At 65.1% G+C, this 15,795-nt stretch overlaps 1 protein-coding gene across 5 annotated transcripts in view; it reads left to right on the forward strand.

The window, feature by feature from the left end:
• CARMIL1 (capping protein regulator and myosin 1 linker 1) overlaps nucleotides 1–15,795 on the forward strand; it is a 127,614-nt gene that overhangs the window by 56,251 nt on the left and 55,568 nt on the right. For all 5 annotated transcript variants that reach the window (XM_045861776.1, XM_045861775.1, XM_045861778.1 and 2 more), the window contains exons 6-12: nucleotides 1,219–1,316; nucleotides 1,584–1,654; nucleotides 2,064–2,137; nucleotides 2,668–2,743; nucleotides 4,403–4,491; nucleotides 5,786–5,880; nucleotides 13,543–13,629. In XM_045861776.1, the coding sequence (XP_045717732.1) occupies nucleotides 1,219–1,316; nucleotides 1,584–1,654; nucleotides 2,064–2,137; nucleotides 2,668–2,743; nucleotides 4,403–4,491; nucleotides 5,786–5,880; nucleotides 13,543–13,629 (590 nt within the window). The remainder of the gene's footprint in view (nucleotides 1–1,218; nucleotides 1,317–1,583; nucleotides 1,655–2,063; nucleotides 2,138–2,667; nucleotides 2,744–4,402; nucleotides 4,492–5,785; nucleotides 5,881–13,542; nucleotides 13,630–15,795) is intronic.

The following is a 15,795-nucleotide window of genomic DNA, read 5'->3' on the forward strand; positions in this document are numbered from 1 at the left end:
CGGGGAGGGGAGGGGCCTCGAGGAACCAGGTGCGGCTGCCACCCGGCGAGCGGAGACTCGCGGAGAGTTTCCGAGACCTGGACGCTCCGGCTCTCGTTTGGTCCTCCTGCCCGGCGCTCATGGGGAGCCCGTGGAGGCGGCCCCGGGGCCGCTGCGACCTGCAGCCCCTCGGTCGGCACTGCCCGCCTTCGGCCGGGGACACGGGTGACCAGGTGACCGACTGCCTTTGTGGTGTTGGCTCCCGTCACTCGCGAGGGTGGGGGCGTGGGTCACCCCGCCCTTTCCTCTCCCTTCCTCGGGGCCCCAGGTCCCCACCGCCAGGAAGGGGACCGGTTCCTCCCCACGAGCAGCGCAGACCGTGGGGAACAGAGCTGTGACTTTTTATCGCTGTGTGTTTACACGCAAGTCAATTGCGTTTCTGTAATTAGGTTTGCTTTTGCGAAATGGGATCATAGCCTCCTTTTCAGGGGACGGAATGCAACTCCTCACGTGACTTTTTCCCGGGCTTCATTGTTCTTGCCTCCATGCACACGTGTGAAGGGCAGCGCCTCGCACCGGTGTTCCGCCGCTGGTGTGGAAGGACAGCGTTTCCTGCTGTCGCGATGGGAACGGCTTTGCGAGTCCCGTCCGGAAGTGCAAAGCCAGTGGGAGCGTGAAAAGGCGAGGTCGTGGTGAAGACAAGTGGGAGAAGGGGGTCTATGGGAAGCGGGTGGTGGCAGCCCCTCCCTGTGGAGGGGGGCGGGGGTGGCACCGTGCCCTGGCTGGCGTGCCCGAGGCAGGGGCCATTCTGGGCACAGTGGCCGGGTGACGCGGGAGGAGCCTCGGGAGCAGACTTTAAACAAATCACTTACTTGAAGCAGATCGAAAGGGTTCCCTGATGGTCTTCACGTCAGCGGTTAGGCCTGAGCTCGGGCCGAGGGCTGCGTGCCCGTCACCTGGGTCGCGGCTCCCGGCTCCTGAGCTGTGTCCTGCACCTGCTGCGGATGTGACGCCCAGAAGGTGGGGGTGGCTCGCCCGCTGCGCAGTGCGGGGCCCTGCGAGGGTGCCGGGCCCACGTGCCTGCTCGCCGGGGCATGGCTTTACCTGTCCCGGGGCGTGACGCTCTCTGAAGCTACCTGCACCCTTGTTTATGTTTGAGAGAGGCCTCTCACCAGACAGATTTCTACACACGGCGCCACAACTGGTGGCTGATGCTCCCTCCTGCTGTTGGCCTTGCAGGAAGATCATGAAGAGGGTGTCCGTGGAGCCGGCGGAGCGCCTGGCCAGCCTGCAGGCCCGGTGGGACAGCCAGCCCCTGGCCGAGCAGGGCCCCTGCGGTGAGCTCGCGTTCTAGAGCCAGAACATGGGTGGCTGCGGGGTGCCCCGGCCGGGAGGTGCGGTCTGTTCCTGGCGTGTCCCGAGGAGGTGCAGTCGGTTTGAGGGCATAGTTAGCGCGGCCAGACCCGGGGACAGGGAGCCCCGCACTTAGGCTCCGCGGCGTCCTGCTGTGTGGTGTGCCCGTCACACCGGCCTGGTGGCGGCTTCTGAGCCTGGACTTGGAGGTCATGTCCCGGAGACCCGTCTCAGATCCGTTTGCGTTGCAGGTGGGTTTTCTCAGATGTACGCCTACGTCTGCGACTGGCTGGGGCTCCCGTACCGGGAGGAGGTGCAGTGGGTGAGTGTGTCTGTGCGCGGGGGCACACACACAGACTGGGACACTCACTCACACGCACTCACATACACACACACACAGACTGGGACACTCACACACACTCACACACATGCTCACACTCAACACACACGTGCATACACTCGCATTCTCCTCCTCACACACTCACACTCATATATACACTCACACGCACACACAGTCACACACACTCGGGTACGCGCGGGCGACGGCACGTGCACACAGACTCTCGATACCCGTCTGTCTCTCTCTCTGTCCCCACTGTGTGTTTTTGCTGACAACCCCCTGGCTCGGGTGACCCCCGATCCGCCGGGGTCATCGTCCGATTCCCTCTGAGCCCCCTGCTGCCCCGCCATCCACCCGGACCGTCGGTGTGACTGCATCGCCTTCCCAACAGGACGTGGACACCATCTACCTGACACAGGACACCCGGGAGCTGAATCTGCAGGACTTCAGTCACCTGGACCACAGGTGGGGCGCTCTCCTCCTGCCCCTGCCCCCTGCAGCCAGGCACCCCGGGCTGCCCGTCTCCCCTGACCCCGAGGGGCCCTGTCTGCAGAGACCTTTTGGTAGCAGGGACTGGGTGCACCCAGCCTCCCTGGGCCCTGCCTGTCAGTGAGTGAGCTGTGTCGGGGGCACTTGTCGCTGCGAATGCTTTGCGGGGGGCGCCTGTGCGCCCTGGAGTTCACGGCTAGAAAACGTGCCAACTTTTACCGGGAAACGACCTGATTCTGAGGCTCCGAGACCGGCTCACCGGGTCTAGTCAGTGTGTTCAGTCAGGGCGGGGAGTCCCGCGGGCACCCGGACTTCAGCTCCCCGGAGTGCTGCCCCCACCGTCCCGGGTCTCACTGCCCTCGAGCGACGGCTGAGGCGGTTCTGGCCGCCGCCGCGTGCGCGTGGGAACAGTGGGCGTTCGGGGGCAGGCGAGCGAGCGTGCAAGGAGGCCGTGGCCGGGGCTGTCGTCGCGGCTCAGTCACGGGTTCTGTGGCCTCTGCCCCTAGGGACCTGATCCCCATCATCGCGGCCCTGGAGTACAACCAGTGGTTCACCAAGCTGTCCGCCAAGGACCTGCGGCTGGTAAGTGCCCGGAGACGGCGCTGGGCGAGGCCGCGTGGACCCCGCCTGGCTTGGATGTAAAAACCGTGCGTGCGTGCGCGTGTGTCTGTTCTTCCCCCCGTACCGGTGAGCTGCGTGCGTGTCACTTCCGGGGGAGACAGGTCCCTGCAGATGCTCTCCGTGGCCTTCCCCAAAGCGAGTCGCTGAGGAGGTTCAGAGAAGCGCTTCCCCGTGTGTCGGCTGCTTGGAGCCGAGCGGCTGATGACCACAAAGACACAGGGAGGGGGGCCTCCTGCGCCCTCCCCGTCTGTCGGCAGACACGGCCGGCGCTGGGCCTGCACGGCTGCGGGAGCCGACGCCGGGCTTCTGCCTGCCTCCGCCCCCACGGGGCTGCCCTCCCTGAGCGTCAGGAAGCTGCCAGCAGGCAGGGTTGGTGGCAGTGACGCTGGTGTCCCGCGCGAGCTCTGGGGCCCAAGGACGTGCGTGCAGAATGGGGTTCAAGTGGAGCCGGTGGGCTCCTGCGTGTGGGGCAGCCCGGTGCTCGGCCTGTGCGTCTAGTGGGACTGTCAGATGCTCTGCTGGGGCTTCTGCGCACGCTCCAGGCAGCCGCCCGGCCGCGCGTGCCCGAGAGTTAGCGCCGCTTCCCGACGGGAGGGAGGGAGCTCAGACGTCGCCTTGGAGACCCTCGCACTCAGGCCTCTGACTCTCGGGGGTCCTGGAGACGGGCGTCTGAGATGACCGCGGCGCAGGGGTGGGGTTGGGGTTGAGACGCCCATCTGAGCGCAGTGGGGGTCTGACGTGTGCTGGTGCACAGGCCCCGGGCCTCTGGGGGCAGCGACCGGAGGCGCCGTCAGCAGGACACGGGCTGGGCTGCCCGGGGCCCGTGAGCGGCCCGTGAGCTGGGGGAAGGGGTCTGGGCCTGGGGGCGGGCACCCGGTCCCGATGCCGGCTCCTATTCCAAGGCCGGCGACCTTAGATTAGTCGCTTGACCTTCAAGGCTTCAGCTTCCGTGTGCCGTCACTGGGAGCGAGTTGGAGCTGGTCTTCCTCATCCCCGCCCAGTGCTCACCAGACCCTGGGGCTCAGAATAGCCGCTCAGTAGAAGTCGGTGTAACAAACGGGTGTCAAGTTCGTTTGTTGAGTGAATGAGTGGACATAGCAGTGTAACTACTTGGCGGGTTACTGAGATCCACATAGAAAGCGTAGAAATTCTAACAACCACCACCACCACCACCATCACCACCATCACCACCACCACCACCATCATCACCGTCACCGTTATCACCATTACAATCACCACCACCATCACCACCACCACCACCATCGCTGCCTGTTAGCCTTTATTCTCCGGTTTGCGAGCCCCTTCCCTTGGGAATTCCCTTCGGTTTTCCCAGAGCCTCGCCCGGACGTCCTCCTCACCACCCTGTCACACACCCTCGGTGTTTTCTCCCCTCTGACCCCCCGGCCCGGCGGCACGCTCCCGACGGCAGGGATGTGTCCGTCCTGTCCCTGCAGCCCCAGGACCCGCGGCCCGATGGTGCGTCGTGGTCGCCGGGGAGCCAGGGTTTGCTGAGTGACTGCATGAGCGCGTGGACGGTCGGCGTAGCCCCAGCGCCACGTCCGCGTGGGCCGAGCGGCGGCGTCCGACCCCGGCGCGCTCACGTGGTGCGTTCTCTCGCAGTCCGCCGACGTCTGCGAGCACGTGCTGCGGGTGGTGAGCAGGTCCGGTCGGCTGGAAGAGCTGGTGCTGGAGAACGCCGGACTGCGAGCGTGAGTGTTCCCCGCGCGAGCGGCGGCCACGCTGCTTCAGGGCCCTTCGCCCCTTTCCCTGGCGCCAACACGCAGTTCGAAGGGAGCTGGACCCCTCATCCTCACGCACAGAATGCCGTGTCTTCCCTCCCAAGAAGGAGTTCCCGGAATCCCCGTCATGACCACAGAGGACGGGTTTTATGGCGTCATTTGCTCTTGGGTCACGGGATGCTTTTGACGGCACAGAGAGGTCGAGGGCATGGACCCTCGGGCCAGACGCTCGTGGCCTTGGACAGGGTGTTTCCGCTCCCTGTGCCTCAGCTTCGGAACGGGGATCGTGTCAGCACCTTCCTTATGAAGTGGCAGCTCTGGGAGTAAATGAAGAAGCTTACATAAAGGGCTTAGAAAAGGATCCTTCCTGTTCCAGGTGCTACGTTAACTTTTATCAGTGTCACCAATGGTCGTTGTCATGACAACCTATTGCATATTTTAAAAAATTTTAAAGGATTTTATTTATTTTTGGAGAGGAGAAGAGAGGAAGAGAAACATCCGTGTGTGGTTGCCTCTCGTGCGCCCCCTACTGGGGACCAGGCCTGCAACCCAAGCATGTGCCCTGACTGGGCGTCGAACTGGGGACCCTTTGGTCACTGGTGGCTCAGTCCACGGGGCCGCCCCAGCCAGGCCCAGTGCGTGTCATTTTACTCCTTGGCCGTGCTCGGTGCTGGCCGTCCGCACAGCCACACTCACGCCCTCTCGCACCCCGTGGTTCCGAGGCTGCCGCCCGAGCCCGTGGGGCCGCAGCAGAGCCGGGATCTGGGAACCAAGGCTCTGGGGCTGCTGGGCGGGGGGTGGGGGGGGCACCACCGTCACAGCAGGCGGGGTGCTCCTCTCGGACGCACACACCCGACAGCCCTTCTGGTTTTTGGCGGGATGTGGCGCCAGCAACTGCCGGCGTTAAGCCCTGTGGCCAGAGCGGCCACCGGTCTGCGCCCAGGGGCGCTGCTCTGCGCTCCGCAGGGGCCGATGGCGCCCAAAAGCGGGTCTTCCCCGGGGCAGTCGCACGTTTTCTCTTTGCACCGGAATGCGGTTTTGGTGCCACCGTCGAACTGAGCCAAGTGCCGCTGTGAGCTCACGGCCTCTCACGCGAGGACGCACACGCACGCGGGACAGACCGGGCGCTAACACACGGGGGCCGCCCAGGTCGCGGCGGGGAAGGGAGCGCCCGCCGCTGCGGCTGTCCGGCCAGCGGCTGTCGGTGCGGGCGCGGGCTGCGTGCCACGCGACTCCCCCCTCTCACTGGGCCCTTCCCTTGCAGAGACTTTGCCCAGAGGCTGGCCAGTGCGCTGGCGCACAACCCGGGCTCCGCGCTGCACACCATCGACCTTGCTGGCAACGCGCTGGAGGACCGAGGTACCGTGGCGGCCGGGCGGGCGGGGCGGGGGCCGGGCGGGCGGGGCGGCCGACCTTCTGTCGCGGAGCCGTGTCTGCCTGGCGCCCACAGGAGGGAGGAGAGGGTTCACGCTGTCGAGCCAGTTCCCTTTCGCCCGCAGCAAGTCCCCACCGGCCGGCAGCCTGCGGGGACTCAGGCGTACGGTCTCCCCCGTTTCCCGGGCCTGCGGGGGGGGGGCGGTCGGGTGGGCCGGTGCTCTGCTCTGTGTCGGGGGGCTGCCGCTCGGTTGCCAGCCAGGCTGTGACCTCCTGGTGACCTGGGGCCCCCCTCAGCTCACGGCTGGTGGAGTCCCCTTGGGGCTCCCGGACCAAGGTCCCCGTCTGCTTGCTGGTGGCCGGCAGGGCCAGCAGGGACCCCTCCCGGGCCCCGCCGTGGGGCCCGTCTCCTCCCAGTGTGCGGGCTGACCGCGCTCCCCCGGCCGGCCAGCGCTCACCCCACTTTTCAGACGGAGGAGCAGATCGGGCCGGCCCACCCAGGACAGGCTCCCTCTGGTGAGCTCACAGCCAGCTGCGTGGCGACCCCGTCACTCCGGTGACAGCCCATCACTGTCCTCAGTCCCCCCCCGCCCCGGGGTCGTCCTCCAGGCGCCGGTACTGGGCTGGGGGCAGGAGTCCTGGGGGCGGGGGCACCGCATAGGTCTGCCAGCCGCAGGTGCCGTCTGACACGTCACGAGACTTGAACGTGAGACTCGGGGGGCGGGGCTGGGCTGGAGCTCGGGGCGAGGCGCAGGGTCGCACCGAGGGTGCCCCCCCCCCCCGGAGGCATCTGTGAGCGCAGGTGGATGGCTTTGAGAGCAAACAGCCTCGTCCCACCGGGCGCCTCTGTCCCCGTCGCCGGGTGCAGGTGTCCTGCCCCAGCGGAGCTGAGGGGGGCCTTTCCCCCCCAGAACGGTGCGTATGTGACGGGATCAGTTCCTACGCGGAGCTGCGGGTGCCGGCAGGGACCCTCCATCTGCTCCCTGTTTCCGAGACGGACTCGGCCTTTCGTTGACAAGGTCCCCACGTGGCGTCTGAGCAGAAGTTCACGAGTCCCGTCCCAGCTTCCTGTAGAGAGGGGGCTGGGCACGCGGCCCCACGGGGGCAGCTGCCGGGCTGGGCCGTGGCTGGGGGCCACGGAGGCGCAGCCCTGGGGCAGGGTGTCCGTGGACACAGTCCCGCCTCTAGGGGAAATGCCACGGGGAGGACGCCGCGAGGGCGTGGGGACCGCGTGGCTGCCCGCCGCAGGCGGCAGGGCTGGGCCGGCTCTGTTTCTCTGACGAGAGGGACTCAAGGTCACTGTCGGCCGACAGGGTCCTGGGAGGTCACGACGTGAACTTGACAGTCCCTGACGATCGTGAAAACCAGTCAAAAGGGTGGGAAGCGCCAGGGAGCACCGTCCAGGGGCGCTGCGGTTTTCGGTATCCTGTGCGCTTGTGGTCGCCAGAGGGTCCCGCTCCCCACGGCAGCTCTGTGTGGTCCCGGGGTCCCGGGGTCCCGGGGTCCTGGCGGCAGAGGCTCGGACATCCTGCTGTGGCCCCACGTCCTTCCGCGGGGCCCCGGCTGCCTGGGCTTAGCTCTGGCTCGCCTCCTGGTCTCGGCCCTCGGGGGCCCTGACCTGGTTCCTTGGACCGGGGGGGCATTTTTTTTGGGGGGGTCCGCTCTGCCCATTCCACACGCCCCACCCCAAACGCTGCACACGCACGTTCTGTTTTCCTGACCTCGGCCTTCTCGGGAATGTCTGTCCCCTCCCCGCCCCCTCCCCCTCCCTCCCCTCCCCTCCCTTTGTTCTAAATTGGATTGTTTTGCTTGGAGATGACCGAGAACCCTGCCTCAGAGTGTTTTTCTTTGGCAAATATTGACCCGAAGCGCCCACACGGTTTTCTCAGGACCATCTGCTGCGGCTCCGATTCCATCCTCCTAATGAGACGCAGAAACTGACTCTGGGACGGCCGCCCACCCCTTCCTGTCGGCCTCGGGGCGTCTGCTGGCGGCGTCTGCAGCCAACATGGGGGGTTCCGTTCCGGGCGTTGCCCCTTCCCAGCGGAGTTCCCTGGGACAAGTTACCTAAGGCCTCAGTTTGCTTGTCTCTAAAACAGACAATTACAGCACCTGTCCGCTAGGGGGCCTGGGGTGGGCTGAGAAAGCGGCCTGTCCGGGGGACAGACAGGGTGTCACAAGGCGCTTGCCTGAGACACGGTCGCTTTTCCCACCTCGTCTGGCTCCTGAAACAGCCCGTGAAGTTCCGTAGTGCGGGCGTTGTTGTCCTCTCTCTCGTGGGTGAACAAACGCTGGTCCCGTGATGTGCGGGGAGCCTGGGGGGTCCTACCCAGGGCCGGCGTCACACCCCCTGCGAGGGCCGTCCCAGGATCCGTCAGCCTGGGGCTCAGACCGTGGCCAAGTGGCCCGTGGAAGCCAGGACTTCGGTGCTGTGTGACCGCCGCTGGCTTCTCCAGCACGTCCAGTACCCTCCCTCCCTTTAGAGAGGGGAAGGGAGGGAGAAAGAGAGGAAGAGACACATCAGTGTGTGGTTGCCTCTCGCACACCCCGCACTGGGGAACCTGGCCAGCAACCCAGGCCTGTGCCCTGACGGGGAATCGAACCGGCGACCCTTTGGTTCTCAGGCCGGCGCTCAGTCCACTGAGCCACACCAGCCAGGCCATGTCAACACCTTTCCTTAAGGAGTCATTTCAGTGGTTGAGGGCGTGAGGTTTGAGTGACACTCACAACACAGAAGTCATTCTCTCCTGATTCCTAATATCAGACAGACGCTTTTCATGGCCGCACACGGGAAAACCTGATTTTAAAGCCGGCGCAGGTTTGGATTTGCGTCGCTGGGGCGTCCGGTGCACTGACCCCCCTTCCTCCGAGCGTCCCCTGTCCCCGCGGCCCCCGTGCTCTCCCGCGTTCTCCCAGCCTGCGGTGGAGGTGGGGACACCCGCTGCGTTTCGTTTACTCACTCCCCTCTCCCGCGCGTCTGCACGCGCCAGGGAGCCCGCGGGACCCGGCAGACACCTGGCGACTCACCTGCCTCCCGACGCCGGCCTGGCGTCAGAAATCTCCGTCCTTTCCCCGGGCGAGAAGGAGGCCTGTGGTTTCCCGGGTCGTGCTGCTAGGAGTCCAGGGGCAGGACTTTGCTACGTTGTTAATATCGATGCGTTCAGTTGCCACGGGCCTTCTCCAGCCCTTTTCCCGCCGTGGGGACCATTCTGGCGCAGAGCAGCCGCGGTGAGGATGGCGTGTGGCGCTGTGACAGGCTTCCAAGGGCCCCCGAGATTAGCGGACGAACCTGCGACCTCACGTTGAGTTTCCTGTGTGTGCGCGTTAATAGCGTCAGATGGCAAATTGCAACACTGAACACTCGGTAATTACCTTTTTCTTCGGCATAAATGCTTCCAAGCAGAGGGAGCTGCCGTGGTTTTGTTCCGAACGGAGAAGTGGGAACGAGCCTGTGTTTCTCTTCCAAGGTCGACGCAGACTGAAAAGGTCGGCCATAGCCCTGGCTGGCGTAGCTCAGTGGATTGAGCGCGGGCTGCAAACCAAAGTGTCGCAGGTTCGACTCCCAGTCAGGGCACGTGCCTGGGTTGCAGGCCACGGCCCCCAGCAACCACACATTGATGTTTCTCTCTCTCTCTCTCTCTATCTCCCTCCCTTCCCTCTCTGAAAATAAATAAATAAAATCTTTAAAAAAATTTAAAAAGTCGGTCACAGAGTGGGTAATCCAACCTGGGAAGCCTGCAAACAAAGGCTTTCAGGGGTGAACTTGGTTTTCCTTCCCGGCGCTGGAGGCTGGAGGCTGGAGGCTGGGTTTGGGGGAGGGCGGATGGAGGAGTCGGGGCTGGACGCTGGAACGCCTTTCGTGCCTCCTCTCCGTGGGGCACGATTTCCTGGTGGCCGTCCCTGCGCGGCCCCGTCCGGCGAGAGGGAGCTCCGGGCGGGACAGGGCCGGGGCTTGCTCTGCTTTTCCTGCGAGTTCGGCTGCCGGCCGCTCTCAGCGGGTCCACGCGGCCAAGACCCCAGACAGAAGTCGGCCGGAGTGGGGACCCTTTGCGCAGTGACGTCACGTCCTTGTCGCAGGCCTGTCTAATTCTCTCTCTTGAGTTTGAATAAAAATAAGCGTCGCCGCGCCATTCCCTCAGCCCTCGGCCCGGGTGTTTCTCTAGAGAAGAAATGCGGAGAGGAGGCCGTGGTCCGGGGCGGCCGGGGCCTGAAGGTGTGTGTCCAGAAGGAAGCTGGTAACTCGGCTGCAGCGGAGGGAGAACCTCGTCTCCCAGGCCTTGCTCTCCTGCGCCCTCCGCCCCGTTCACCTGGAGCCCTGCTTTCTCTTCCTTCCACACGAAAGACCAAACGCGCTTCCGTTCGCCCCCCACTCAGGAGCTTCGCGTGTCCCTGGTGGTGCAGCCACCTGGCTTCCCCGGGAAAATGCGGCCGACCGTGCATTCCCTCCTGTGGGCGACCTTCTCCTTCCAGCGAGTTCGTGGGGAAGGCGTGAGCAGGCGGGTGGGTGGCGTCAAACTGCCGCCGCCGCTGCTGCTGCTGCTGCTGCTCTGGCCCTGCGCTTGGTTTAGGCGTTTACGGCCTGAGGAAGTCTTACGGGGGCGCCCGACACACACACACACGGTTTTAAAACGGTCCTTTGCTCGAAGAGCAGAAGCCGAAGCCACCCAGGTCGGCCTGGCACCGCCCCGTGGCGCTCGGCGGAGAGTTTTGGCTGTGCTGTAACAGACGGTGCGTTCAGAGTCCAGAGGCATCTGAAGACGCGGGGTTCGGGCTTCGGAGGGTTTTTTAACCACCGTGAAGCCTCGGAATCCGTCAAGGAGTTGGTCACGAGTGGGCAGTGATGACTTTGGTCGCAATTAGAAAACGAGACCCTGGTGTCTCGGTCCGCAGCCCGGCTGAGAGGGAGGCACAGCCATCCCCCCGCCGCCCCCCCCCCGACCTCCTGTCCCCCCCGTGCCCGGGCGCCCCATTGTCAGCGCCCCCACCGATGTCACACGGGTCACAGCCCAGGAACCGACACGGCCCCATCATCACCACCCGGCATCCACGGCCACCCTGGGGCTGTGTGTTCCGTGGGTTTGCCCGTGCTAATAATGACACTCGGCCCTCATCACGGCCTCACACAGAGCGTTCTTGCTGCCCGGAATGTCCGCCGTGCCGCACCTGTCCCCCCCCCCACCCCCCACCCCCCCCCCACGCCCACCCCCCACCCCCCACCCCCCATGCCCTGGCAGCCGCCGATCTTTTCCCCGTCTCCCTGGTTTTGCCTTTTCCAGAACGTCTCGTGCAGTTTGGGGGGTGAACACCAAGGAGCAAGTGTGTTTAGTTTTGTAAGAACCAGAGCATCCCGCTGTCCCCCCAGCGGCCGCACCGCCTGCGCGCCTAGCAGCAGTGAGGGCGTGTCCCCATGTCCCCACGTCCTCGCAGCACTCGGGGTCCCCAGGGCCCTGGCTCTCGGCCGTTCCGATGGGTGTGTGGTGGCGTCTCCTCGTGGTTTGAGTTTGCGACTTCCTGACGACGGCCGGCCGGCGTGGGGCATCTTCCCGTGTGCGTCCTCGCCCTCCGCTTCTCTGCTGCGGCGAGCTGCGTGCTCGGGTCTTTGGCCCCCATTTCAGTCGGGCTGTTTGGTTTCTTTTTTTCTTCTTTTTTTTTTTAAGGTTTTATTTATTTATTTTCAGAGAGGGAAGGGAGGGAGACAGAGAGAGAGAGAGAAACATCAATGTGCGGTTGCTGCGGGCCATGGCTTGCAACCCAGGCATGTGCCCTGGCTGGGAATCGAACCTGCGATGCTTTGGTTCGCAGCTCACGCTCAATCCACTGAGCTACACCAGCCGGGGACGTTAGTTTCTGGTTGTTGAGGCTGGAGAGGTCTCGGCGTGTTCTGGGTCACAGTGCTTGGGCCGCTGTGGCATCTGCAAACACTGTCTTGCTGTCTGCGGTTTGTCTCCTCGTCCCCTTGACATCGTCTCTCCGAGAACGGGAAGTCTTGACTTTGGTCGGGTTCCGAGGATCGATGATCTCTCTCGTGGACCGTGCCCTTGGCGTTGTATCTGAGAGCCATCGCCGAGCCCAAGGCCACCTGTGGTTTCCTCGGTGACTGTCCCCAGCTGGCTTTCTGAAACAAGTGCGCACTCAGAGAGGCCCACGGTCCCGAGTTCGCGTCGTAATGAGTTTCTAGAACCGAGCGCTCCCGTGCAGAGAGGACCCAGACCGAGAGCTGGGACGTCGCCAGGGCCCCGCTGTGTCCCCGTGTGGGGGGGCCGGCGGCGGCCGCCCTGCCCTCCGCCGCCTGGGAGGCACCCAGTCTTCTGATCCCCTGGGGCTGGGTCGGCCTGGTTTAGTCCTGAACTTCACAGGCGCAGGTTTACGTGCTGCGTCCTCGGCCACCCTGGGTTTCTTTTGCTTGTCTTTGTGGGGAGGTTTGTAATAACGGGTTTATTTTCTCGACTCGACAGGGGACAGTCGAGACGACCCATTTCTTACATCGGTCTCGCCGTTGGGGTGGTCGGGCTTTAAAAGTCACCCCATCTCCACCCCCCACAGTGACTTGTTAGTTACTCATTCTTCTACAAGAATGTATCCACTAGATATCAGGCCTGCCCTCTCTTTGCAATAAATAACGTGGGTTAACATATTCAAGTCTCTAGAAATATTCAGATAGAAAACCCGTTAAACATCATTTAAACCAGTGGTGGTCGAGTGTGTTTGACACTGAAACTCTGTGGAGAGATAGGCCGGGGCCCCCAGAACACCCACCGTCGTGGGGGGACCCACCTGGGCCCTCGGTCAGGCTGCACGACCCTCAGTGTTTGCCGACGACCTTCGGGAAAGCTTGCAGGGCACTGGGGTTGCCCTGGCGGGCCGCACCCAGCCCAGGGGTCCCCGGAGCCGGTGACTCTCCTGCAGCAGCAGGTGGGCACAGACACACACTCATGCTCACACTCACACTCATGCTCACACTCACACTCACTCACACGTGTTACCTCTTTCCTCCCGGGAAATAGCGTGTTTATTGCCGCCCTTGGATGAGAAGTGACTACAGGTCATGCGGCTCTCACACCCGGGGACTGTCTGGCTGTCGGTCCCATGAATTCCCCGGGAGCTACTTCAGGCCCCAAAACCCACCTCTGAGAACTTACAGCACAGGCTGCTGCGTCGCCCGAGGTGGTTCGCCAGGTGCCAGGGACGTGCTGGAATCCGTCCGCAGGAAGCAGAGCTGTTCCCTGAGCACTGCTGACCGCACTGCTTCTCTGGACGAGAACTGGGTGGCGTGGACGCACCTGCTGCCCAGGGGCCCGACGGGCGCGTGGAGATGCAGGCCGGAGGGCGGGGGCCGGGGATGGCGCTCCCCCCAGAGGGTTTGCACTTGAGACAGGACCGCGAGGAGTGCGTGGACCCGGCCCAGAGAGAACCGTCTCTGACCGTCAAGACTGGACACCGTCACCCCCAACCCAACGACCTTCCTCCCCTCCGACCCCGTGGGGCGGGAAGGGGAGGAGGCCGAGGGCCGACGGTCGGTCGGGGCACGAGGGCCGGCACCGGGAAGGAGAGGCGGCCGCCCCTCAGACTTCGGCTGGGTTCTCAGGCCGTGGGAAACAGACGCCCTCGGGGCCTCGGAAGCCCTCATTGCGTCCTTTCCGTCCTCAGGTGTGTCCTCGCTGAGTGTCCAGTTTGCCAAACTCCCGAAGGGACTGAAGCATTTAAACCTGTCTAAGACCTCACTGTCTCCGAAAGGTACCGTGTCTCTCGTTCACCCCCTTTCCGCCCGCCGTGTGTCTGCTGCGCTGTGGGGCCTGGACTGGGACCATCGCTGAGCTATGTGTCTGCACGTAACATGCATGTTTCACCCCATGCCGGCAGTTTTAGGGGGAAGTTAGGAGATGGGGATTCTGTGTAGTCGTCTAAAGCGCTTCCAGAGTCGAGAACAATTGTGAAATACACGCGGAGTCGTGGGTTGTGTCCCTGCTTCCCCCTCGTACCCCGCCCCCACCCACCCCCAGCTGTCAGGGGACCTGGGACCTGCTGCCAGTCCTGTCCCCCCCTTTTCCGCTCTCGGCTCGCCCTTCCCGGGGCGCTCCTGCTCCCCACCCTCCCTCGGGCCTCCCCGCGCTCCGCAGGCCCCGCCCACTCTCGCTTCCGCAGGTCGGCAGCGCACGGTGAGCCCCGACACCTCGCCATGAGCGCCGGGCCTTCGTGCACGCCTGCCGTCTGCCTGAAAACTCCCCTCCGTCCCGTGCAGAGAGGGAGGCCCCGCTCTCTTCCCGTGCGCCCCTGCCGTGCGCCCCCTCTTCCGCTCGAGCACAGCGCTGCGCCCGGGCCCCTCGGCCCCGGGCCCATGCCTGCACCAGGCCGCTGCCGGTGCTGGCGGGTGTCCCACAGTCGGCTCGGTTCTGATGCTGGCTGCGGGGGACGGTGTTGGGGCCTTGGGGGAGGGCCCAGTCCCACCAGGCTGCACCCCTTCCCCTGCGGCAGATGCCCAGTCGAGGCTGGGTTAGCGGAGGTTCCGATGCCCCAGCCCAGATTTGATGGGTTTGCAGGAGTGGCCCAGCAAGCTCAGGGAAAACCCGTCCTGGCGTTTCCCAGTTGACTGGGGGATGCGCTAGAGGCCCGATGAGCCCCCGCAGGAGGAGATCTGGGTGGTCACCCGGCTGGTGTGGCCGTGGTCCCCGGCCTGGAAGCTCCCACAACTCCCTGTGCACATGGATGTGCCGTGTGACCCAAGCGCTGAAGTTTAAAGCGTCCGTGGCCCCTGCCGCCGGCCGCGGGAGCTGATGGGGCTGCGCCCTCGGCCGCGGCCGTGAGCCCCTGTGGAGCTCGGCCGGCCTCTCTGGTTTGGTCGTCGGTTGTCGGGAAGCATTCGGCGTCCTGGCCCCGGAATTCAGGAGGGAGTTGTTTCATGTCCCCACGACCTGCACGCTGCCCCAGACACGCCGTCCCCTCTGCAGATGTCCGCGGCGTGACGGCTCTCTGGGTCTCCAGGGCCCGCCTGCCGGCGGCCGGGCTGTGTCGGCCCAGGCCATCGGCCGCCACCCGCTCCGGCTGCGAAGTCTCCGCCGGGCGCCCGCGGGAGCGGCAGAGCCGCCAGGCAGCCGAGCCCGCAGGCCGGGCAGTGGGCGGGGCGAGGCCGAACGTTTTCCATCCCACGTTTGTGGGTTTCCCGCTGCTGAGGGGCCCGTGAACTCAGGCGTCCCGTGCGTGCGGGCTCTCGAGGGTGGCCGGGGACCCCCACTCCGCGAAGTAGCGTGGGGCCGGGCGCAGAATGGGATTCTTCCCGCCGGCGTCGGCGCCCACTGGAGGGCGCTGTGCTGTCCGCACTGACCGGCCCGGCCCTCCTGGGGGTTGGCCCACTGAGGTCGGTTACGGCTCGAGGAGGAAACGGCTTCACAGGTGACCGTCCCGGTGGGAGTCTGGTGGGCTCCGCACCTGCCGGGGACGCAGGCTCCCCGAGACAGGAGGCGTGAGTGGCTCCAGGGCCGGGCAGACGGAGGAGCTGGGCCCCACACACCACCGCTGACGTCACCTCCCCCCCCCAGCAGGCCAGCGTCCTCAGGCCGCGCGGGCCTCTGTGGCTCCCACGGCTGCCCATGTGGGCTCGTTTCTCATGCCTCTGCTCGGCCCGACCGCCCTGCCTCTCTCCTTCCCGCCCCGCCTCCCCCATCGCCCTGGGTCGGACGTGGGGGGCCAGGCGGTGGCCCCCGGGTCCCCGCGGTCCAGGCCGGGACGCAGTGGCTTCCCTCAAAGACCCGCAGCCGTGAATCACTGCTCCCTGCGCGCCGACTCCCACCCCCGGAGTCCGGTTCCTCTGAACTTTTTCGAGGGCGAAGAACGGGCCTTAGTTCCCTAAATCCCGGCCTTGAACAAACATGTTACGAGCACTTAGTAAATGTCGAGTCGGTGGCC

Source organism: Phyllostomus hastatus, unplaced genomic scaffold (assembly GCF_019186645.2).
Source record: "Phyllostomus hastatus isolate PE091 unplaced genomic scaffold, TTU_PhHast_1.1 phas_scaffold_216, whole genome shotgun sequence".
In the NCBI taxonomy this organism is placed as follows: Eukaryota; Metazoa; Chordata; class Mammalia; order Chiroptera; family Phyllostomidae; genus Phyllostomus; species Phyllostomus hastatus.